At 40.4% G+C, this 25,212-nt stretch overlaps 1 protein-coding gene across 1 annotated transcript in view; it reads left to right on the top strand.

Moving 5' to 3' along the window:
• Positions 1 to 25,212, top strand: part of SH3BGRL2 (SH3 domain binding glutamate rich protein like 2) — a 44,865-nt gene that overhangs the window by 15,044 nt on the left and 4,609 nt on the right. Inside the window, exons 3-4 of the mRNA XM_074579374.1 lie at positions 8,922 to 9,107; positions 25,112 to 25,192. Coding sequence (XP_074435475.1) covers positions 8,922 to 9,107; positions 25,112 to 25,192 — 267 coding nt within the window. The remainder of the gene's footprint in view (positions 1 to 8,921; positions 9,108 to 25,111; positions 25,193 to 25,212) is intronic.

Raw genomic sequence — 25,212 nt, 5'->3', positions numbered from 1 at the left:
CAAACAAAACCATCTATCTATTGAAAGAAGCTAGCTGCCAGCTAGGGTTTGAATTGTTTGTCTTTCGAAATGAATTATTCTAGTCTTGCAGGATGGTTCCATCAGGTGAAGTTTTTGATAGCTGAAAATACACTTTATGAATCCCTGAAGTCTTCCAGGCTGCTTAAAGTTTCTCTTGTCTTTTGTGCCAGCCACTAGGATTCCCAACCTTGTTTCAAAAAAAAAAAAAAAAAAAACAATCCTGGCATATAATTCTAGTAATTTTGAAACTTCTTGGCTCACTGTTGGCTGAGACATTTTTAAAAAAAGACCAAGTTACTAGCTTGCTCCAGTAATCTGTCCTCTGTCTTAGCTAGAGGCCCAGCTGAATGCCTTCCCAGTGTCCTCACAAGAGAATACCTATGACTAGGAAAGATCCTGTATCTGTAGCACCAATATAATTTCCAGTGTGCATTTTGTCAAATCGAAATGTGAAAGTTTTCAGGATGGCGTAATTCCACAGAATGGAGCTCTTGCTGTAGGTTACGATCCAAACTGGTGGTAGGTTTTGCAAGCTTCCCTACTGGAACAACCAACTGTGCATCCTGATCTTCAATCTGGTGGTCACCTGCTGCTTGCCAGGGGAGGCTGGGAATGCTTTCATTACGTTTCATGGTCTACGTGGAGTCCTCTGGCTGCTGGGCCCTCAAGGTCTCTCTGATTTGGAACTGTCTGCCTGTACACTCAGTAGGACTTCCAGCTTCTGGTTCGGTTCCTGTTGCAGTCTTCAAGTTTCACTTTGGTTTAGCCATTTTTTTATTTCCACAAGCAATGCTGTTTTTTTTTTTTTTGTTGTTTTGGTTTCACATTGATGCAACGAGATACAAATTCATGTCATTAATTGGAAGATAGATCCAGCTTCACTGTTATTCTTACTCTTTTGATGGGAAGTAATAAGCCAAGATTTGGTTCTCATAGCATCTGGTTTCCTCCTGTCCATCAGAGACTCACATGTAAGTGGATTTTCAACGCTGTAGGAACACGTTGTTCCTACTGCAAGAAGAAAATGATGATAGAATCACTTACTTCATTTGTGTACATCATTGGCAAGTCTTGTTTCCTGAAATACAGAAGAAATCAAAAGAAGTAGACTTGGGAGTGACTGTAGAGGCTTTCTCAGCTACATACAGCTCAAAGATGCCCTGCATGGCACTGCCTGTAGCTGATATTTCTGTAGAACCTTCTCCTTTTCCTTTCTTAGTCTTTCCCCTTTTTCCTGTTCCATATCTGCCTTTTCTTTTCCCTTTATGCTTACCAAAACAATACCAAGTAAACCCCTGAGCAAACTCCCACCATCTCTTGTTTTGTGCAGTGATAGATGTGTTTGTACTTGCTAAAAACTCCTTCATGTTTCTGAGTGTTACCTTGTTACTTGCACAGAGGACAGTGGTTTCTTACAAACTATCTTAAATAAGAAACTTTTCCCTTCAGGAAAGGGAAATAAACATAAGGTAATAGACATACTTACACAGAAATAGTTCTAAATGCATGTTATCATAGTGCAACATCAGACAAGGAAAATACAAGGTTAGCAGGCATTGGGCATGGAACAATGTACTGTCTTCTATAGAAAAAGAAAATAATATGTTTTCCTTTGCTGACTGCTTGTGATTAGGAGTCTTTTAAAAAAACAAACCTGGCTCAAATTTTAATTGTGTTTCTTAAATACCGGACTCTTTCATAGATACCATACATATACCACGCAGAGGGAAAGGTGTGCAGATTGCCTGGCTAAGCAGTGTCTCAGCAGCTCCCAGGGACCTGCAAACTTATTTTGCGTAAAGCCGAACAGATTGCCCTCCCAGTTCAAGAGAGTATTTCATATGGCGTGTCCTTAATTACGTCTCTGTGTGCAAGCGGAAGATTGCTGCTAGCAGGAGACCAGGGCAGTGCAGGCTGCATGTGGCCACTCTTCAGGGAATGGTCTATTTCTTTTCAGATTGTAAAGTTCCGTGGTCCATTTCCAGGACGTTGAAATATTTTCTTGAGGATGAAGCATTGAAGGTGTTTTCAGCTATTTGGAGGTCTGTTCTGAGGAGACTGTTTTTTCCTTCTATTGCATGTAATGCAATATTTGCTACAGCAGGTAGCCACTTACTTTACTTTTGGGAATAGTCACACAATGATGACTTTTTTATTTTTATTTTCAAAATTTCTTCTGTATTACCCTCACCACAGCTTCTCATCTCCTTTTTCCCCTAGGTACGTAGCTGAGTTGTATTTTCCTCTGCCAAGAGCAATGAATTAATCATACGAACCTTTGTTAAGGTCTGTCACAGCACTGCCATCTCTCTGCAATGAAAATTGCCAAGGGTCAGTTGTGCGATCCTTTCCTAAGCCAGGCAGAGAAAGAGAAATTTGGCAGAAAGTCTCTGTCGCTACAGGTTGCAAATGTAACAGGACCATAAGGATTTGCTTCTGTATGAAAGCAGAACTGCAGTAGAAACAGAAGAAAAGAATGCAGATGTTGTTTAGTGTGTTTGTAAGAGGCATTGCCTCCTCCTTGCTTTTCTAAGGAAGGTATGCGTAGGTTTGCAGTTAACGCTGTTTAGAGTTCTGCTCATTTGATGTGGTTAGGGCTTGCATCTCTTTGTTAGAGCGTAGTATCTCCTTATTATCTAGGAGTATGTATTAAGCCTCATCTGTATGAGAAGTGAAGGTTAGTAATCCTCTGCAGTAACTATATTAGATCTGCATTTTACACTGAATAATCCCTGTGGTTATGTTTGCATGACTTGTAAAGGCAGAGGCTCCTGTTTGATATTTTCGGCTGTGGGAGTGAGCTGGAGCTTGTGTTTATGTAACACAGATGCTGGTTTTGCAGTTCATATTTCAAATACCTGTAGCTGGTCATGCTTTAGCTTCTGCTGAGCCGTTTTCTTGGGGTGCAGTTTTGCTACTGATACAAACCGATGAGATTGTGGTGCTGACATTATTGATGCTCTTTCCCTTGTTCCCCTGGTTCCTGCATTATGCTTGTGCAGGGAAAGCTGCAGGAGCTGCTTGGCAGGAGGGAGGAACATTGTGTCATCTCAGTGACGGACAGTGGTGAGATCTGCTTAGCTGTCTCATCAAACTGCACCCTAAAGGTGCCTCTGCCAAATGCAATACATTCATTTTTCAGCTGAGTCAGTGAGTGGATAACGTGGCTGCTGCAGTTCTGGAGTAAGGGCAGGCATCAGGAAAGAGTCACCAGATTGAAAGAGAAGGAAGGGAACAAGCAGGACCATCTCTTGTCTTTAGAGGCACAGGTCTAGATAGACATACGCCAGTCTGTGAAACAAGACTTTGAGGTGGACTTAGACATGCATTCTGTTTTGTTTTTTTTAAATGCCAGACTTTGTGTTTGTGGTCTAACAAGCCGGCTTAGAAGATACTCATCGTAAGGCCTTGTTCTCAGCATGTGTGGTCTGAATATTTTTTGGGGTGGGATTTTGCATTAGAAGGCAGGCTGTTTATTCTTGGTATCTGTCTGCAATGAGTGGACAGTGCAGGTTAGGCTTTCGGTCCTTTCGGTTCTGGGATGAAGAGGCTGCAGGGCAGTTGGTGCTACACATCTCACTCAGGAGCCAGTGCACTCACTGAGTGGTACCTGCACTTGAAGGCAGGAGCACTGAAGCCCAGGGAATGCCTTATCTCCAGATGGTGGAAGTTAAGAATCCAGAGCAGAAGACCAACCTCCTGCGTCTGCTTTGTGGGGACCAGACACTCAGGAACATGCCTGCTGACACCCTGAAGAGATTTGGAACTGAGAACGTGTCTGCTTTGTCCCATTTATATTAACTAGGCTAATGAATTAAGGCAGAGAAATTCTCTTTAATCACAGCTATTTCACAGTTCCTATTAATACTGCTACTTGAGTCATCTGCCTATAGTATAGTATAGTATTTGTCCTATCTGGGTTAGATAAATCCTGGACTAATGAGATTTTTGCAGTGTATTGAATATCTTGGTTAAGATAGTGTAGAATAATGAAATACCGTTGCCATTTGGTAATGGAGAGACCACATGATAAGCTCTGCTGGTTCAGCAGCTGTCAGTAGGCAAGCCTTTCAAGTACAGAAGATCTTATGAAAACAGGTTCAGGAAACAGAGAGAGGGGAATAAAAGAAGGAAATTGTGACCTGTTGGAAATGATGAGAAGCTTCCGGGGAATTTTGAATAGAGGATGTGATCTGATTTTGCTAAACTTCTGGTCCAGTGTGGACATGATTTATGATGGTAATATGCTTATTCTGCAGGTTAGGTGGGAGATCTGTTCCACACACACCCATTAGCTGTGTAGGAAACATAAAGCTTAAACAGAAGAGTTTTCAGTCTAACCAAAGATACAAAAAGTAAAGTGTCTGAAAGCCAGAAGTGAGGCAAATTCTGAACAGAAGCAAGCAAATATTTTAAGTGAAGGCAGTTAATTAACTATGGGAAAAATTTACAGGATAGCAGATTCTCTGTTATTATCAGTTCAGGAATGGAGCTTAGGGAGAAAAAAATCCAAAGAAACTCTTTACTCCTAAGAGGTATTAATTCAGGGATGCTGAAGGTCAGAACAGATAATCCCAGTGGTCCCACCTGGCCTGGCCTGAGGATGTCTTTGAAGTATTTCTTCAAAGCAGTCTGAAAGCATATCCTCCTGTTACCTGTTGCAAATCAGTATAAAGAAATGAGAACTAGGGGAAAAACCTGGGATACTTTACCTGAGATAGACTCTTTTTGTAAATCAAGCTACTGAACAAGTGATTAGCTCATTTTAACAGTTATACATGTCAAAACAGGCATTCTGTTTTTCTGCTTTTCAATCCTAGTAAGGAGACTAGCTTCAAATACTGGGATAAAATGGAGGTGTCTCCAGGAGTTTTTTCCTGGCTTACTTTTGTCAATAAAAATATAGATTAACAGTAAAACCAAACCCAGAGAAATGTTGTTCAGAAAACAATCAGCCTACTAAAAATATGAGAGACAAACATCGTATTATGATTAACCCTATCAGAGTTTTCTTCACCATGTTAAAGATAGATTAAGATCATATTTCGTAAGGAGACACAGATTTTATTTCAAAGTCAGTATTGCTGCTTAATAAAAAGAGATGATGTTGCCTGTTCCTAGTTGTACTTATTGCTAATACTCTTTCATGACTATAAGGAAGTTCAAAAAAAATCAACATCAAACTGCCTGTTTGAGATGAGATAAATAGGATGCATATGGAAGCTGCAGTCTCTTTATAGAAGACAAAATTAATGGGGGATGTGTTTTCTTCTGAAACTTCACAACGGATATATGTTTTCATGGTGTATCTCGTAGTGTCTTCTGGTATGCTGAAATGTATTAAAAACAAAATACTTTGATGCTAAAGCAGTCTACCCTGTAAGAATACAGATGCTTTCCTGAAATGGTATATGAATAGCCATGGACCAAGTTTTTTCTGAATGTGGTACCTCTGATTATGTGAATATTCTTTTCAGATTCCTTTTGGTTGCATCACACTCTGGAAACCTCAGAAGCAGCAAGGTACAAGGCTAAGTTTCACAAAGAGGATTGAAGTATCCACCTCCATAGTTTGTCAAATGAGGTTGTATTTTTCTCCACTGGACTCTTGACAGGAGCTCAGATCCTCTGGATAAGCTAGTGAGGAAGGGAGAACTGATACTGCTCTTTGTGTCATGTTGTCCTTGCTCGGTGTTTCATGTGGTCGAACGCTGGAAGTTTTTAGAGTTCAGAGTAACCACAGATGAGAGCTGCAGGCAGGGTTGTGAGGCTGACGCACTCCTGGGGCACAGATCCAGTTGTAGAGGAAGACAAAGGTCCTGTGGTTTTCTTGGGGAATAATCAGCTGGCTTCTATTGTGGCAGATGCTCTGAGCACCCATCTTAAATAACAAGGCATAATTTAATAGAATTTTTAATGTAACTAATGCCCTTGTTTCAGTTTCTAGACTTGAATTGAATCACTTGGGGGAGAAGAAGATGCTCCTTTTTTGGCTAAAAATTTTCAGGGCATTTTGCTTAAATTTATGCAGCTGGCACATCCACAGCTGATAACGCAGGCAGATGTTGTGTGGAGAATTGCAAGGCTTCTGGCTAAAAAAAACCCCACCCCACAATTTATTTCACTTCAACATCTTAATTAGTTTTATAAAAATAAAAAAGAATGATTAAGAAATCTGGGTTTGTGGGAGAACTCTCATGGTGTGAACAGTAAAATATTAGGGATATGATTAAATCTGAGATGCAGTTAAACTTGTGTACAGACTACTGGAAGACAGTAGACGAAAATGGGTACATGTAGATATATGTGCACTGGTATGTGACCTGGGCCTGTGCAATGGGGGTCTCTGGTACTGTGTACTGTGAAACTGTTAGAAGAATGATTGTCGACGGTAGTTTGCTAGTTGCTCTGACCAGAGGAGGAGGGAATTCATATTGGTTTTAGCAGTACTCCACTATAAGGAGATGACCTCTCTCACACGTCATTTTAGATGTCTCATTTCTGTTTGAACAAATACTTAATATTCGTGTCAAGAAAACCTCAGTCTGTCTCTTTTGGGCCTCTCTTGCAGCTTTTTTTGGTGAAAGAGGAAAATATTTTTGTCTTTCGCTTCTACATTGACAACAGAATTTGTCTTTGCGATTTTCAGGGAGGCAGTGAAAGGCATGTTGTATTTGGTACCAGCAGCAATGATGATGCAGTAATTTTGCTGTTGTTGATAATGCATTATTTGCACACAATTTTAAGAGCTGCCTTCTGTATGAAAAAGTGAACCTTTCATATATGCCTAAAAAAACCCACCAGAATATGTAAGAAAAGGAAAAAGAATAAGACACTGTCCTGGTTTGAGTGACGCAGGACTGATTTCTCTTCTAATCCTGGGAAAACTGCACTTTTAGAAGACTCTAGTGTCTGAATTTGTGAAAATATTTACTTTATAGCCAGCTATGGTATGTGGCTTTCAAGGTCTGTGGTTTTGAGCTAGACAGGTGCAAGGATGAGGAAGAGTGAGACCCGGACACTTGACCCAAGCAGACCAACAGGATTATTTCATACCATGAACATCGCATTGAATGTAAATTAGAAAGTTTGCTGAGAAGTTCTCTCTCTTCCTTAATGGCTGTGATCCTGAGAACTTCTTGCCCCGGTGACAGAACTCTGAGCCCTTTTCTTTCTCCCAGATCTGTAACACTTGCAGTGTCCAACATTTGCTGTCCACTGCTGGGAGTGCACAGCTTCCTACTGATAGAATTGGCTGAGTATAATCCTTGTATATTTTTATATTGATATCAGTATCAATATTGGTTCTTTAATGTTACTAATGTTAATTATCTAGTCTTTTTTTATTAGATCTGTTTATATTTCAACCCTCAGGTTTCCTCGTTTTTTCCCCCGATTCCCCTTCCCAGGAGTCATCGGCTGATAGAATAATTATCTAAATGACACTAAATTGTTGTGGGTTCCTCAAACCATAACAGACACAAACTTATTATGCAGCCCACTTCTTAAGACAGACAGTAATCAAGGAGCTTTGTCTTTGCAGTTTCTTGGGATGGTTACCCTCTTATTTCAAGGAAACAATGATTCCATCAGCTTTACCTCCAAAAGTTATGTATCTTTGTGGTGCATTTAGGTAGACAGAATGGGTTGTGTGACAATAACAACTAGCACATGCACTTTAAAAATTCTCTGATTTCCAAATAGTATCTAGGTCATATGATACCCAAAGGCATGATTCATCCACCTGGGCTTTATGCCAGTCAGCAACTGCGTGGATCTGACACTCCAGGAATACTGTAAAAATATTAAAGCTGTATTATTTTTTTTTCTTCAAATAACGCTGTTGATGATAACTGTAAAAAAATACAGCATATATTTTATAGTTCCTTTCTGAAAGAATTAGTTTCATTAAGTAGATGCAAAAAGTACAATATGGACTGACGAGAATACAGAGCAGACCTAGCTGAATGAGCCCAGGTGGCTTTCCTTGGCCCTACAGACTTTCATTTCAAAGGTTGCTATCTTGATATCAAGTGCTATTTGAGGGAGAAGTAGTCTTCACCCGAGTGTATCTGCTTGAAGCCCAGCTAGCTGTTAAGGGTTGATCTCAGTTAGCTACAATGAGCTAAAATGAGGCCAGTGTTCGGCCTGTTAGGCTTTTGTATAAAGATGATGATCTCCTTGAGGGGCAGAAACCCCATACATTTAGTACAAACCTCATACATTTTTTTTGCAGTGAAGTTAATTTTCAAGAGATGAGATCATGCTTATTTTTAGGCATGTGTATTATGCAGACAGACACTCTTAATTAAAGATTCAACAAGCCTTGTTCAGGGAACCATCAAGCTGCATTTTTAAAAGACGTGTAGGTGTCTAGGAAAACAAAAATGTGTGTAGCTGAGGTGTTTTTTTTTTTAGCTGTACCAACATGTTTATCTCAATGAACACTTAACGGATTAGATTCTTCTGGGGCTTGCCGTGTTGCTTACCTTGGTAAGTGGTGCCTGTATACTTAAAAAATATAGGCCCTAATGTCTTTGAAAACAAGCTGCCTCTTTTAATTCCTCCTTCTGAAGTCCCATGCAGATTTTTTTTTTTAAAGCATCTTTCGACTGTAAAGGCTGAAATTCCCCCAATTTAACTAAAGAGACAGCTTTCTAGAAATGAGGTGAGGAAGTATAACCTTTGCCAACTTGTAAATAAACAAGTGTTTAACTTTTATGAATTTAAAACTGAAAAAAATATGTTCTCCTTTATCTTCCTTAGTCTGTGACTTCCCATCCCATGAAAGTGGGACGGGAGAGGAGGAATGATCTCAGGTTTGTAAGCACGTCTGAGTTATGGTGGATTTGCTCTGAGTATTGTTTTGTTTGTTTTTTTTTTAATTTTCTTTCATCTAGATAAAGAAGAGGCAGCAAGATGTGGTGAGGTTTCTGGAAGCCAATCGCATAGAGTTTGAAGAAGTGGATATCACAATGTCAGAGGAGAAAAGACAATGGATGTATAAAAATATTCCTGAGGATAGGCAGCCTGCGCAAGGCAATCCACTGCCACCACAGATATTCAGTGATGATCGGTACTGTGGAGTAAGTAGCTGTTACGGTTGTTAATGGCTGATATATTAGTATACCCTGTGGGCTATTTAAAAAGCTGGGCGTTGCTGTTGAGCTTTCTCTAGTAGTATCTGAATTAATGGTGACAGACTGGGGCGATAGGAGCGGGTGATGATCATACAGTGAAAATTCAGATCATTCATCTGTAAATCCTAAAGTTATCTTCAGCTGGTGGATTCCCTCCACAAAAGTAAGAATTTGTAATGTCACATGCTTCATGTACAAGCTGTTGATGGTCAAATCCCTTGTGAAACCCCACTATAAGCTGGGGATTTATGGTTTTCTTGCTACTTGGGTCTAGTTCAAGCATAAAAATTCAGAAGGAAATCTTTGGCATAGTAAATGAGAACATTGGCTAGACTGATTTATATTGTCATTGTAATTAAGCTCCTTCTCTGCTGCTGTCAAAGTGTAAATTTCATTTATGGTCAGAGAGCATTTATGTGCTTCAGTCTCTAGGATAAATAAAAACTATTTGCTTTTTAAATTGTAGAACAGTTTTAGTTTTCCCTGAAGCAAAGCAGCTTGAGACTTGTATTCCGCTGCCGAAAAACTGCTAAGCATGAGAGCCTGTGAGTCTGACAACAGATTGTTGGGTGGACTGTTCTTTCTGATGATGTAAGCTACAATAACTTCTCCGTCTGCTAGTGCGAAGCTGAAACTGCAGCCTTTGATATGTAAAGAATGGCACCATATGAATGTTTTACTCCCTTGCTTAGCCAGCATGGTACACTGCAGCTCCGAGGCTTGGACACTGTTGTAGTTTGGGAGAACTGTCCCAGAACTTTCATTCAACTTTGAACAAAATGTTGTAAAAAGACCACAGCTGGTCTCTTTACACAGCACCTCTTTGCCTTGCTGTATCTTTTTATATTTCAACCATGTGACTTGTACATCCTTTATGAGGCAGGTTTGAGGTACCTGTTAGACTAGCTGATGCAGAAAGGGAGGTTTGATGTGCCAGCCTGGCTGCTTCGGGAAGTGATTGGGTAAGGTTTATCTGTGAATTCAGTTGGAGAATTAAATGGGGAAGAGAGTCTCTGTAGTTAAGATAGCTGGACCAGAGTAAACGTGGGTATTGTGTGGGTTTCTGACTACAACGTGGTGGAGATACATCCAAGCTGGTTCTAACTCAGTCCCTGCCAGAATCTACAGTGCTGTAACCAAGCTGCTTCTGGCTGATGGATCATTCAGATCTGCTGAGAACCTGTCAACTGCAGCGCAGTTGTTAGCTTAATATAGGAGGCATATAACAAGTGATTTAGGATCCTCTGCAACAGATTGGGTATGGTGCAGCATCTAGCTGGCTTCTTGAAGTGAGGTATTTAACATCCCTCCCATATGTTTTATATTTGCCTTACTTGTTCGCCTCGGCAGTATAAATAATATTTTTCTACTTCTGGGTAAGAAATGTCAGTTAAAGAAGCATTCCTGGGATGTGGAAGGGATTTTCACCTTCACTTGTGGAGCAGCCCCTCACTTACAAATAACATTTATGTTGTTCTGTGTGATTTTAGTTTGCCTGGGAAATACAATGTTTTAAGCTGTTGTTTCTTACCATTTCATCTTGTCTTTATAGCATGTTTTAACCTCGTCTTGGAAATTGCTGTTTGGAATTAGCAAAGAAGATGTCATGCAACATGTGAGATGATCTTGTTAATCTGACTGCTCAGCTGATAGCTGTTTTGGTTGAGCGGAGTTAATCCTATTACTAGACCTCACTGCCTGCATGAACATCTTTAAAGAGCCAACATGCTTTGAAAGGAACTGTATGTTCTAGGATGAAGGAATAACTATGTGCAGGATCTCCAACATTCATCAGTTAGGCTAGTGCATAAGTTAATGAAGTGCTTAGGTAATAGAGTGGAAGCAAAACGTTAGGTAGGAGGCAAAGGAGATCAGTGCTGGAAAGGGAGTTAAAATATCACAATTAGATGAAATTAGCAGACATTGCACAACTTGTCTCTCTTTGTCATTTCCACAACGGGTGTTTTCATATGTTTATCTTGACATAAATAATAGTAATAAAAATCACTATTAAATAACTTAAACTGAAAAAAATACCCAGTGAGTTTTCTGTTAGTTGAGTTAGTGAAAATTGTGGCTTATCATTCCTGATTTGTGTCGGGGCAATTTTTAATCCAATTTGCTGTATTACTGAACACTGTCTGTTCTTCTGCCTGCCAGTTCTACAGCCTCACCAGAAAGCTGCCTATGTACTCATTGTGGCTTATACGCTGTTACTGACAGTACAGACTTACTTAAAACACGAACTGGTCAGATCCATTGCTGTTCCTCTAAATGTATGAGGCCTAGAGAAGGCAAAGCGAAACAGGTGCACTTTTTATTTTCTTCAAGTTATTTCAATAGAGGTTCACAAGGATATGGTATACGAGCCATGACTCCGTGTCATGTTCATAGCCCTACTGTTTTTTCTGTGTTAGTAAAAGCATTTTTTTTTCCTCTCCCCATTTTTGCTTTAGTAGAAAACCTCAGCAATGAGCACAAAGGTAGTGTCTCAGAATAGATTTTTCTAGCTAGGACATTACCGCTTGAAATAATCGCTTTTCAGAATGTAACTGCAGTATTAGAGGAAGTTTATCTTCAGTGTTTTCAGTAAGTATCCAAAAGGGGTTGTTGTCAGCCATTCGAACATGCGGTAGCTGGTGTAAGAGGGGAGAAAGGTACAAAAAGATGACTGATGCTTACTGGTTCACAAAATAAAGAGTACCAGGAGCAGGGTTCCTTCTGGTACCAACAGACAAACTCCATATTTTGAAATGTGAGCAAACCCTTGAAATTTTTCTGGATCAGTGTAATCTCAAATATGATTATTGATCTGTCTTTTCCTTTTCTCAGTCTTCTGAGATGCACTCTCCAATCTTTCAGTAACAAGTTCTGCTAATGGATTCTGAAATAAAGTACTCGGCAACAACCATTTTTATTTCCTGTGAACAAGATAAGACCTGTGAGCACACAAGGACACAAATCATCTTACTGATTATCCAGTGCTATGTCATAGCAGTGACACTATGATAATTTATCTATTTTTATGACTTTACAATCTGTTGTTTCATCTTAGTGACATTGCTATAACATTGTAAGTATGGGAGAAGAGAGTCTACATTTCAGACAAATCAGACACATGAACCTGCTCTTCTAATTTACAGTAGTATAAATCTGAAATTACTACAATTGCCTTGCTCTAGTTACTCTAGTTAGTGCTATGTAAGAGTAAGGAAATGTTACTGCCAAGTGCACGTTTGGAGAGGGAAATCCTGCACTTTGCATAAAGAAAAGCAGAGATACTTTGGAAAAGATTAAAGAAAAAAAAAAAGGAGCAATACAGCTTTAATAGGAGCCTGGTGTGTTGGGTTGGGTTGCTGGACATTGAAACCAGTTGCATCTTGCCTGGTTCCTTACAAGGCTCTTCCTCAGTTCGTTTGAGTGGCTCCTGCTGTAGTACTTTGACATACAGCTATGGCATACAATTCAAATCATGGATTGTTTTACCCCAAGGTTAAATGTCCTTGTGGTACACACCGGGTTTCTCCATCCTCTTTCATTACCCACCAAGTGCACCCTGGCCCTTCGGCAAAAGGAACCCCACAAACGGGTTTGCCTTTTCCTGAGGGATGAGCAACCCACGCTCTCTTTCCCAACCAGTGTTCTCCCCACAGCAGAGAAGCTTTACCCACTTGACTTGTTTGATCATGGTGCATGTTTCGCATTCATGGATAACCTGCTCAATGGCTTCAAGGGTCAAGTCCACCCCTCGATCATGAGCCCATCTATACATTGCATCTTTTTCTAGGTGTCCTGATGTGTCGTGGGCCCATTGAGCTATGAATAGCTCACCCTTATGTTCCCAGTCTGGGTCCACCTTAGCCATTTCAATTCTGGCAGCCTGGTGTTCTTCAGTTGCATGGCTCTTGGGCATGTGAGTATCTATGTACTTTTACAATGAGGTTCTCTATGTAGGCAGCAACGTCTTGACACAATGCAGCAGACCAGATGGGCTTACCTCTGTGCTGACAGTTAGTCTGCTTCTGTTGCTGTAGCCACCCCCACAGGGCATTTGCCGCCATCCGTGAGTCAGTGTAAGAGATAGAGTGCTGGACGCTTTTCTCTTTCGGCAATGTCTAGGGCCAGCTGGATGGCTTTCAATTCTGCAAACTGGCTTAATTTGCCTTTGCCTGTGACAGTTTCTGTGACTTGTCTTGTGGGACTCCACACAGCAGCTTTCCATCTCCATTGTTTTCCCACAATATGACAGGGCCCATGAGTAAATAGGGCATATTGTTTTTCATTTTCTGGTTATTTATTATACAGTGGGGCCTCTTTGGCATGAGTTACCTCCTTGGGTGATGCTTGGACATGTCTGCCTTCTGGACAGTCCGTGATCTCTTCTTCCTGCTCTCCCTCAGGAGGAGCTTCTATCTCCTTTACTAACTGTGCTTCCATTGTTTCTTCTTGACTGCAGGAACAACTGCTGTAGTTGAAGGTTGAATTTCTGATTTATCCCCAGTATCTGTTTGTGTGGCCTCAGATCCAGAGACCACCTCATTCCTTTGAGCATAGGCATAGGCCTACCCCATTGCCGGAAGTTGTGTCTTTATGGTATATGCAAGGCATCCGTCCTTCAAGTATTCTGACAATTCAACAGGATTCCACGTCTGTTCAGAAGTCCCAGACCATCGGAGGTGAAAACTGTTCTAGACTCCTGCCCCAATTCTCCTCTACACCTTGCCACCTGGGAATTGGCTGCCTCAGGGCATGTTCCTGTGTGGCATTCCCAGCTGGTTGGTTAGCTTTACGAAAAGCCAAAATCGGTGTCACTGCATGCACCAATACAACCTTCTGGTTGCGTTGGAATGTTCAAGAAACTGAAGGGCCATTGCAACAAGGGTTGAAAACTCTGTCCTGGAGAAGAAGATGCCATTCTTCATTTACTCCACAAAGGGCCTCCCAGAGCGGAAGAGGAAAAAGGTGTAATTGCTAATTGTCTCCATGAGATGATTCCTGGAGTACTGGGATGGCAGCAGTGCAGGGGCCAAATACCAGATTAGGTTCCAGGCCAATAGTTTTATCATGGCTTTCCCAGGCAAAGCAAAAGAAAGTGATGAACAGCAAAGCAAACAGCAAAAGCTGAAAACAGCCATCAACAAGCTCTTGAGTTTGACATACATGAAGAAAGGGAGCAAGAAATAGAGCAACTGAGAGAAAAAAACTGATCGGCACCAAGAACAAGAGAGTCAACATCATGACCAGCAACACAAAGTAACACTGAACAAGTAACAAGTAACAGCTGAACAGGTATAACAGCTGTAAATTCAGTCTGGCACACTCTGATGAAATCTGTCGTTATCTTGAAGCTTTTTGAGTCCCTGTTCAGGAGCCAAAAAGGACTGTTGTGGGTTGATCCCAGCCAGCAACCACACAGCTGCTTGCTCCCCCTGATTTTCCTAAGCAGGACAGTGGGGAAAATAGGAAGAGCAAAAGCAAGAGAACTCATGAGTTGAGATAGAGACAGCTTAATAAGTGAAGGAAAGATAAAAAACCCAAGTGATACAAATGCAATCACTCACCATCTCCCAAAAGCAGACCGATGCCCAGCCAGTCTCTGAGCAATGGCTACCTTCGAAGACAAACGCTCCCCATTTTTTTAAGTGCATGATGTTACTGGTATGGAACATCCCTTTGGTCAGCTGGGGTTAGCTGTCCCAGCTGTGTCTCTTCTCAATATCTTGCCCACTCCCAGCCTACTCTCTGGGGGAGAAGAGTGAGAAAGAGCGAAGGCCTTGATGCAGTGCAAGCACTGCTTGGCAATAGCCAAAACATTGGTGTGTTATCAAAGCTGTTTTAGTCACAGATACAAAACACAGCACCATAGGGGTTACTGTGAAGAAGCTTAACTCCATCCCAGCTGGACCCAGTAAAAACATGAAGACTGTAGTTTGTTTTCTAAGTTTTCGCTAACTAAATCCTTTGCTTTCAAGGTTACAGAAAAATTTCTAAATGCTCTGCCTCTCATTGTGAATTTATTTTATATACAGCCAGATCAGTGATTTTGCATGTGAGTTATTCAGATTTTTCTAAAGTACTGCTGCTAGGACACAACATAATACTAACTATTAAGTATCCTGCAGGTTAAAAACACTAAAATAATGAACAAATGATTACTCATCCTTACTTATTACCTATGTTACCTTTTTTACACAGATAATGGAAAGTCCAGACAGATGGAGAGATCGCTGCAGATTGGTGTATTAGGGCCAGATTCACAGAGGGACTGTAGCACAATGCCAAGCACTGAAATGCCTGAATTTTAAGCATGTGGCTTCCAGAGTGGAATTTGCAGCCCCCAGCTAGGGCTCTAGCTTTGTCACATAGTAGGTGAGAAAATGTTATCCAAACAGGATCTGCAGTAGCCAGAACACTGGACATGGAGAGTTCTTAAAGCAGAAAGCGAGAAATGCTGGAAAAGCGATGTCTGAAAATTACGCCTGTGCCTCACATCTCCCTCTTCCACTTTCTCTGAAATCTCCACAATTGAATACACAACCCTTCTTAGACTAAAAGTGACTCCTGGATCTTTCAGAAGACTGGAAATCTCCACTTTCCTGTGAAACTGCACTTTAATTTTAACCTTACAAAGCTGTAAATTAGCATTTTGAGATACTGACAGTTTTATATGCAGAAATCTGCTATTGATGTGAGATCGTCTGAAATTTAGGCCAACCAAAATTAAAAAGAAATCTGTTTCCAGGCGGGAGTTTGAGCTGATGGGGAAAATATTTACATAGCAGGCTGAATTTTTTTTTAACCTTTTTTTTTTTTTTTTTTCTTGGACACTGCTTAGATGGTTTAGAGTGTTAGGGTAAGTCCTGGTAGAGTGCCTAGTGGCCAGGAGTAGAAATGGAGATACATGAGATTTATTGTCCTTCGCTGAAATGTAATATATGGGTATCAACTCCATCAAAACAGTGGAGGTCTATAGACAAGAAAGAAATAAAATAGGCTGCTGAAAGAGGTGCAGTGTTCTTGGGAAGCTATTCAGTGCACAGGCAATTACTGTGACACTGATTTCTTTGCACTGTTAAGTATCAGTCTCTAATGTTTTTTTTTAAAGATCCTGGAAAGATTCATATACATTTCTTTTTCTTCCTTTTTTATACGTGTCAAATGACAAATCAGTAACTACTCACTCGTAAGAGAAGGAAGATTTAAGAAAACTGGCTAAAGGCCACCTCAGAGTTTCTGCCTTGGCCTGTCGTTGAAGAGTTTGTCATTATTGTTGTGCCTACAGATACGGAGAGCTTGAACTCTGTCTCTCTAGATCCTTAAGCAATGTGGCAGAATTCACCTTAGCACATCTGCTGTAGTGTGCTTACTTCAGGAGCTAGGGCCGTTGTGAGGGTAATTTGGTATTCAGCAAGTCCACATTCAGTTCCCTGCACCCTTGGAGTTGTCTTACCCAACTCACTTAGCATCTTGGTGGTCGGGGTCTGTCTTTAGAAGAGGGATAATCTCACTAGATAAAAGTATGAATTGCTCAGAAATCATATAACAGCTGTTAATGATTGGTGATGCTGAAACTTTCTTGATTAATTAGTTTTTCCATCAGAGGTAGAGCTTCCTGTATGGCCATTTTAAGCTCTTTGTTTGAAATTGTTCTTAATTACCTTTTGCAGTTGCACTGGAGCAGTTTGTGGCTCACAGATGTCCACAGACCCTAGGCTGAACGTGAGTGACTTGGGGGCAGTGACACAGCACTGTTTATCTTCCTGATTAAGCCCCTTTTTCTCAAGCAAGGAAAGTAGAAGGCAAAGCTGGTGTTGGAAAGCAACCCCTGCCCATGTGTCTTCTGCATATTGGCAAGATACTGTTCAGACCATCCACAAGGTCTGTATGGTTGTAACTTACAGGCTATGCCTATGCTTTTGCTGTCCACTTCTCCACTGCTTTTCTGTGTCTGGAGGCAAAGAGCTTCAGTTCTGTGTGATACATGCTTAATAAAAGGAAGTGTGGTACCAGAGGCTAAGTGTAGAGCAGTCAGCCTGCCCGGTGTAGGACCTTAAAAAATAGAAACTCCACAAGTCAGTAAAAATAAAATAATCCAAGAATTTTATCTTCCCCAGAGCCATTAGAACTGATATCAGTAATGTCTCAGGGCTGCTGTTTACCCTGTAGTGGAGAGAGTACATGCCTGCTCAGCACCGCAGTTTTTATTTGGGCTCTTTCCTCTCTGCTTTCTAAACTTCACGAATAGCTGTTTGAGGTGAAGTAGCAGACATTTTCTTGTAAACCATCCCATCATATAAAGATGATAGCTGTCAAATATTTGATACATGTCTGGATATAACTTACTCTGGTTTTAGACGCTCTATTTCTTAAATATAATTATATCAGTTGATTATGTATTTTAAAACATTTAAAGGTGACCAGTATAAAATTAGAATTGTCACCTTTACAGGAGATAGTAGAAAATAGCACCATTTTTTTGTCTTTTAGATTTTTGTATTTATTACATTGATGTTCTGCAGAACTTATGGATAATCATTAAGTGTGACAGAAGCTACTAGTACTTGTGTTTGGGATCCTAATTCTCCTTTGCATGGAATGGAAACTTCCTATTGTGCCATACTTTCTTGGGGAGAAGGGGTTTATTGTTGAAGGCATCATAACTACTTTCACTAAAGTCTTCTAAAGGGCCTGGTCTATTAAAATATACTGCGGTAAGGGTAAGAAAACTTACTAGGGGAAAGTAATACTTTGAGGGCACAGAGTATTGCACAGCATATGGATGCAGGATGAAATAAGATTTTTTTTTTTTTTTTGGCACCACTGTTTCACTTGTGATTGTGCCAATATGATTATGTTCTAAGACACACTTTGAAGATAAAGAAGTTATAATCCATTTATAAGTAAAAGTAAAAATGCTGTTAATACATTGCAGTGCCATTACAATTAGCGTGGCTTTCCTCTTTCTTTAGTAGATTCACATTTCTGTTCTTCTCTGAATTAACCACAGAAAACAAAGGAAAGGTGGAAAGATGATTCTGACAGTGTCCCGTTCCTAAAATAAACAAACGGAAGGGGGAAATCCATATTTCATTTAGTTCTCTGACATGTCACCTAATACTGATATGAGTAAAACATTCTGAAAGGAAAACCAACCAACAATGTGGTTGTTATGTCCCTTGTAAACTTGCATCTGCCTTAAAACACATCCAAGTTAAAACCTGTGTATGCAGAGCTTCTGTGCAGCAGGGTCAGTTTATGTTTCTGAGCCATGATTTCATTTAAAAGGATAAGTACAGTTAACTCCCTGATGTTTCAGGCCTTTCCTCTCTCAAACTCCTGTCACGGTCTGATTTGATAAAATTCTTATCCGAACAACTTGTAAAATAATATGATGAGCTGGAAGGCGCACAGAAGCGGGAGGTGGCACCTGTTATCGTCTGTAGTAGTTACTGATTCTGACACTTAACTGCCCCTGCATGTTCCCCTGGCCCAGGTGGGCACTGTGCCGGTTTGAGGTCTTCAGTGCTTGGCTGGGGGAAGCCCTCCTGCACTTTGACTCCCTGTCTTAGAGGTGGGGGTTATTGGTTCTTAAAGAGTTGATGTCTGTGCTGAATGAATGGCAAACATCACATCAGCCCGAGTTTGTCATGTACTCTTCAAACAATAGAGCTGTTGCTGACATCTGCCTCGCTTTTATTAAAGCCTTTGTTTTTGGAGATTACTGAAATAAACATCTGGCCCTTAGGAGAGGAGTAACAGGTTGCTTTGTAGAGTCAATTGTATAAGCTCTTTAAAAATCCTGTGCAGAGATCTTATCAGAGGGTTAGCTAATTGAAATCTCATGTTTAGACTGTCCTGTGTTGTGCAGACAAGATCCTCTTATTTTTCTGTATTTATATAATATTAAAAAAAGACTCAGACATGCACACACACTCATTCTCCAAGGAGAGCTGTGCTGAGTAAGAGCTTTCCATTGTAATCCTAATCAGATCAGTAAATGAATGTCATCTGTCGTGGAGAACTGGACTGCCCTTTTCAGGAGGCATGCTAACAGCTCGTTCTCAATGGCGTACGGTTTAACTCAGCAGCACAGTGCTGACTCAATGCATCTAAGTTATGAGTTCACCATTATAAATTGTAAAAGCAATTACCTTGCCCCTTTTATAAGAATGAAGAGACCACAATCATATATTGAAAAAAATTGTTGCCAAAGAGAAACAAATTCGAACAGCATTCCAATAGGCTTATCTTTTAGGGCTGCCCAATAATTAGTGCCTTTTAAAAAACCTGTTTAAAAAGCAGTGCAAGCTACATTTGGACGGATTCCTTATTTTTCTGCTTTTTGGTGTGGTAAGCAATAAGGACTTGTCTGAGATGTGTAACTTTTCACTTTTTGCAAACTAAAAGCAAACAGCGACAAAGCCAACTTGCTCTTTTAGAGAGACTTATTGGGAGGAATTTTATTCACAGTTACTGTCTCTGAAACTTCATTAGATGCAATGTTTTCCTAATCTCTGTTGCAGTAATGGATTGACAGTGACTGTATAATTGCTAATTGTAAATGCAGTCTACTTTGTGTTAATGTTTTACTTTGACCCAATGCCATCACGCTTGTGTTATATTCCTTGAAGCACAAATAATTATTTATGCTGAACTGCAGTCCTGCTACTTTTAACTTTGGTGTGCAGTAAATAGTTTCTCCCAGCAGTGACAGTGTTTATTTAAACAAGCTTCAGTGTACCTGCTGAACAAAATGCTAGGCCAAATTAATTATGGCAGTGTCTGTAATCACATCACTACAGTGATCTCGTTTCCCAGCACCAGGAATACAGCACACCTAAGGTCTCCGCATCACAGTTGGGATACAGCCACTGCTGTTAGCCAAGTTGAGCTTTGTGAACTTGGCAGTTGCTGTGAAAGAAGGAGAAGCTACCCTGGAAGTGGGATTTCTGAGGTGGAGAGAATTCCCAAGGACCAACAGTTTTCCTACTGGAGTAAATTGACATAAAACCCACATGAATGCCAGAAGGATGCAAGATATTTGTGTCATAATGAGGAGTTAAATCCAGATTTCCTGAGGGCTTGTCCACCAAGACTGAGCTGCTCTTAGTTTACTGTAGCATTTGGGCAGTGGTTGGCTGTTGGGATTTCTGCATAATCTAGACTTTAAGAGAGTTCTCCTGTCTTTGACTAACCTGGTTTTAAAGAGGTGCAAAGCAACCACAGCACCTTTTAGTTTCAGGATAGACTGCAAGGATTCAGATTTTGAAAACAAAGCTATGGAAGTGATGTGCCTCTAGGGCACCGGTGGGTGCCACTTCCCTGCAGAGGGGCGAGACAGCATTGCTCAGTGGATGCCAGCAAAGCCACGGTGCCCGCTGGCTTGGTAGAGCTGCTTGGGACAGTGACAAGGGGACTGTAGTAACTTGCTACTGGTGGTGAAGAACAGAGAACTCTTGCCTTGCCAAAACCAGCGGATGGTGGTGTTCTTCATCTGTGGGAGGCAGGGTGTCCCACAGAGTTTTTCCAAGTGGAAGCCATTGGCTCGCAAGCGAGTTGCTCTCTTGCCTGTGTATGGAGCTCTCAGCTTCCACTGAGCTTGGCACCAGTTTCCTCCTTCTGCCTCTGCATCGACTGCTGGCAGCAGTGGGATGTTCTTTATGTGACGATAATTTTCATGTCCTCACCTGTGGATTTAGTGTCTTTACATGTGGCTCAAATCTGCACAGACTGTCTCCTTATAAAGGTAAGGTGAAAGGCAAGAGGTTTTTGGAACATCTGTTGTCTCGGCTGTATTACAGGGAAAGCCAGGGATGCCCACTTTGAACTACTACCACATTCCAAAGCATGGCGGATGAGTCCTTGAGGTCGTATTCCTTGAGATCATGCTTCTCAAAAATCTCTTAAGAAACTACCATACTAAACTGATTTCTTTCAACTTTTATTGGACTGTTATGCATTTTTATAACATTTTTTTCACATTTGAATATTTTGGGATCATGTATTTTCATTGCAGAGATTAGTGGGAAAATTCTCCTATTTAAAATTTTACTGCTACTTTATCTAAAAGCAGGATGCTTCTTCCTCCCATTCCCCATGACAGTGTCAATTGCATTTTAATATGTTTTGCAATGCAGATATTTCAAAACATCGGGGAGATTGCTTCTGGTGGATAATCTCTTGTGGTTATTAAATATTCTGCTCCTTTTAAAATGAATCAATCCGCTAGGCTTTGTGCTCTTTCAAACATACGCTTACTCAGTTTAGCTCACTGTTTAACCTTCACAGTTTTTTCAGTAAGTGAATCCAGGTTTGATAATCTAAAAATGTGCAAAAAACATATTAAATCAGGCCTGGGTACTTCTGGAAGTAAAAATTGGTAACTAGCACTTGAAGAAAGCTTTTTATGATTAAGTCTTAAATTACTTTACAGAGGCTAAGGTAAACAGATGTTCATAGATATCGGTGGATTAGCTGAGTCAGAAAGTCACTCTCAGAGCCAGGAATGCAGCGTTATTTCTGATGACATTATTTTCAGGCTGTGAATCTTTCCCTGCCCTGTTTTTCTTTCCGACTTATTAACAAAGAGTGAAAAAAACCATGGTTTTAGGGTAGTGATGGTTTTAGACCTAATTGAAGTACTGGGATTAAGACACTTCAGGAGAACCCCAGCACTTGAAAACAGTGATGAGAGATGATGACTCACCTGAACAAACAGAGAGCCTTCCTTGGACAAACTGGTGAGACAAACAGGTGTCTGGGGGTTCTGTGTGCTTAGGAAGAAAGGGCACTCCTGGCAGGGAGTGAAAATCATGTCTGTCTTGAGCCATGCTGCTGCAGAAACGCTCGCAATAGCTGCCTGCCACCAGGTTGGCGGCTTACAGTTTACAGGGCCATAACGAGCAGTTTAAGGCAATTTAGACCCGCCCTGATATTAAGGAGGGGGGAATGTTGCCCTTGTTCTTCTCACTGTGGGCTGTACTCATCCACTGCTCCCCTACCTTCAGCTCCAGAGATAGCGTGACTCACTTGTAGATGACCCCAGGTGGAGAAAATTAAGGTTATTTCTCAGTTAGATCAGGCGCTGTCTTCACAGGTGGTGGTTGCTTACATAGCTTGTGTCCCTCTTGGCTTTTCATCTGCTTTAGCAGAATCAGGCCAGACCTTTTTCAGGTTTAAGAGCATCCATGTGTTTTTCAAGTCTCATTTGTAAAGGTCAAGGGCTTAATCAAACACCCTTCTGCAGAGCTTCAGTATTACTGATTACTCCTCTAGGTATTCAGTGATTACATCATCCCTTTTTAATCCATGGCATTGTTGGGGTTGCTTTCAATACTGTTTCAGTTTATGCCGTGGCTTAGTTGTGAGACCTGTCTATTTTATTTGGATTTACTTTCTGGCTATTAATTGTAAATTTATGTTAATTCAGAAGTTAGTGTCAGTTCAGTGAGTTTTTAATTTAATGTAAAAGTGGCTATTTCCTCTGTTTAATTATATGTTTAATTTCAAAGTTAGGTAGAACAGACCATACCTAAAATTAACAGTGAGGAACTTAAAACTTCATATGTTAGCATTTTAAACAGTAACAGTAATAGTTCTGTGCTCATAATGGTAAGCAGCATCTGTCTGCAAAGTCTGTTTTCCCATCTATGATGCTGATCATCGCAGGAGATTCTACCTTCCTTTGCTCCAGAACTGTTTTGTTCCTTGAAGTGTTTCGTTCCCCTGGCAGTGAAAGCAAATACACTTGGCTCTTCCCATACAGTGAAGTGAGTGGATTTCATTGGAAATTATGTATCGCACATAGAAAAACCATGGAATTGAAAACCAGAGAAAAGAAATGTCTGTGCTCTCTCTGTATATATATAGATACACATGTGTATGAAAGCTGAAAGGATCTGTAGACATTTTAATATAGCTTTTAATACAGAGGGTTAGGCTGGGAAACTGCTGCTGTGCAGCAATGTTTTTTCTGGGCCTATTTGAATGATTAGGCAACTTCCCCAGGACAGTTGTATTCATGTTTGTATATATTTGTATATATTTTCATTATGGAAATGCTAGTAAAGCATCTTTGTCTAGCACACCATAAAGGGTTTCAGAGAAATTCTGCACATCTGCAGGAAGATTATGGATCTCGTGGGAGGTATATTATCCTTGCTATGATGACTGTGTATTTTCTGTCCAAACAATCTTTTATTTTACGTTGGTGGAGAGAAAAAAAAAGAGAATGAAGAGAAGTAAAGTCTTCATCTACAAGCACACGCTTTCCTTACAAAGCTATTTCATGAAATACCAACCATCCTTCTGCAAGGATATAATTTGGTGTATCTTATAATTGGGTCTGGCAGGTGGGATGAAGGGCCATTCAGGGATTCACACTGCATTGTGAAGACGCAGAGAAATACTGGGAAGCAGAATGCTTGCTCAGATCTTTTTTACTTCCTGCCTAGGATTTGAGAAGCCAAAATGTAAGCACAAGTGGATATTGTCCAGGCATGAGTTGGGAGATAAAAGAAGGTTCCTAATCTTTGTATATCCTATGATGGCCTTCCAAGAATAGCCAGGTCAGAGAAAGATTTCTGCTTTTCGGTTAGGGCTGCCTCTCTTTATCTTACATGGTCCCCTGTGATCGTGGGGTGGTTTGTGAGGTTACAGGTTCAAGAGAAGGCAGGAGTGGAAGGACACAGGCGTGCAAAGCAGGTGCTCTTGGGGAAAAATTGAGGTCCAATTTCAGGGAAAGCACCTGAAACTGTAACAATGAGATTAGAGGTTAGGAGCTGAAGTGCTAACTTTGGGAATGACTGTTACACAGATGGGAAGTGTGTGGAGGCATGGAGACTGCCTGATACTATTCTGTATTGAAAGCATGTGTGTGCACAGTCAATATTTAAAAGGGATTTCTCTTGTTGAATGCTTGCAAGTTAAGCGTAACTACTAATCTTAGATATTTAGAGATAATTGCAATGTAGTGATGAGCACATACCTGAAATTTCCTGACATTTACAGAGTATTTTACTTGTCAGAAGTGGTTAAATAAGGATTAATATTTCCATTCTGCAGTTATGTGGTGGAGGAAAAGACTCTCAACTGGGTGCTTTATTGTTTGCTAGTGGTCATAGAGGAAATCTTTGCCAAACCATGAAAAGAACCTGTAGCTTCTTGGCTTCTTGCCAGTTGCCAAATCTATTCTCTAAACTGTGTTCCGTTTTTCTCTCTTTCCCTTGAAAACTGAATATGGTCAGCTCATCTGATGAGAGAAGATTAGCAGGTGTCCAACGCAATAAACAAATCAGTAAAAGTAGTAGTAGCACATTGACATCAGAACCTGATCTTAAGCAGCTGGAACCTAAAAGTAACTTAATCATGATAATGAGGCTCGTTTTTTATCTTTCTGTACAACAAGTTACTTTATGGTAATGTTTTATATTTAAGTATGTGGTTGTCCAAGGCTGAGATATGATAGCTGATTTCAAAGGATACAATGATGATGAAGTCTCTGTTCCACCACAGAAGAAATAAGGAGTTCAGCTGCCTTAGGATGACTTCTTGGAGCTTTCCATGTTAGGAAGTATTTTATTTGCTAAAATGCAAATTGGAAAGCCAGTCAGAAACTTATTTGCATTGTTAGGCAATTAAATACCCTTTAAAATATACCCACTATATATTTCCTTTTAATGCAAGTCCATGTTTGTATTTTTCTGTCAAATAAAGAGGTGAAAGGTGTTGTAGTTAGAGAATTTACGTGTTTTTCTTTGCCATTGTAGTTGGTGATACCATTGCAGTTTAGAACAGCTTTTAGGTTTGCATAGGAAAATATGCATAAGTATCAGTATTTTCCTGAGCATTATTACATATCACCCTTTAGTGTAGTACCTGGTTTGGTAAGATCAATGAGGAAAACATGAATACAAATGTTGAGTCATCTCTTTTTTTTTTTTCCTCTTTAGGATTACGATAGCTTTTTTGAATCAAAGGAGAGCAACACTGTCTTTGCCTTTCTTGGACTGAAACCTACTTTGGCATCAAAGGTCAGTGTAGATTCCAAACT

Source organism: Larus michahellis, chromosome 3 (genome assembly GCF_964199755.1).
Source record: "Larus michahellis chromosome 3, bLarMic1.1, whole genome shotgun sequence".
Classification (NCBI taxonomy): Eukaryota; Metazoa; Chordata; class Aves; order Charadriiformes; family Laridae; genus Larus; species Larus michahellis.
This window is presented reverse-complemented; position numbering and strand designations above follow the sequence as displayed.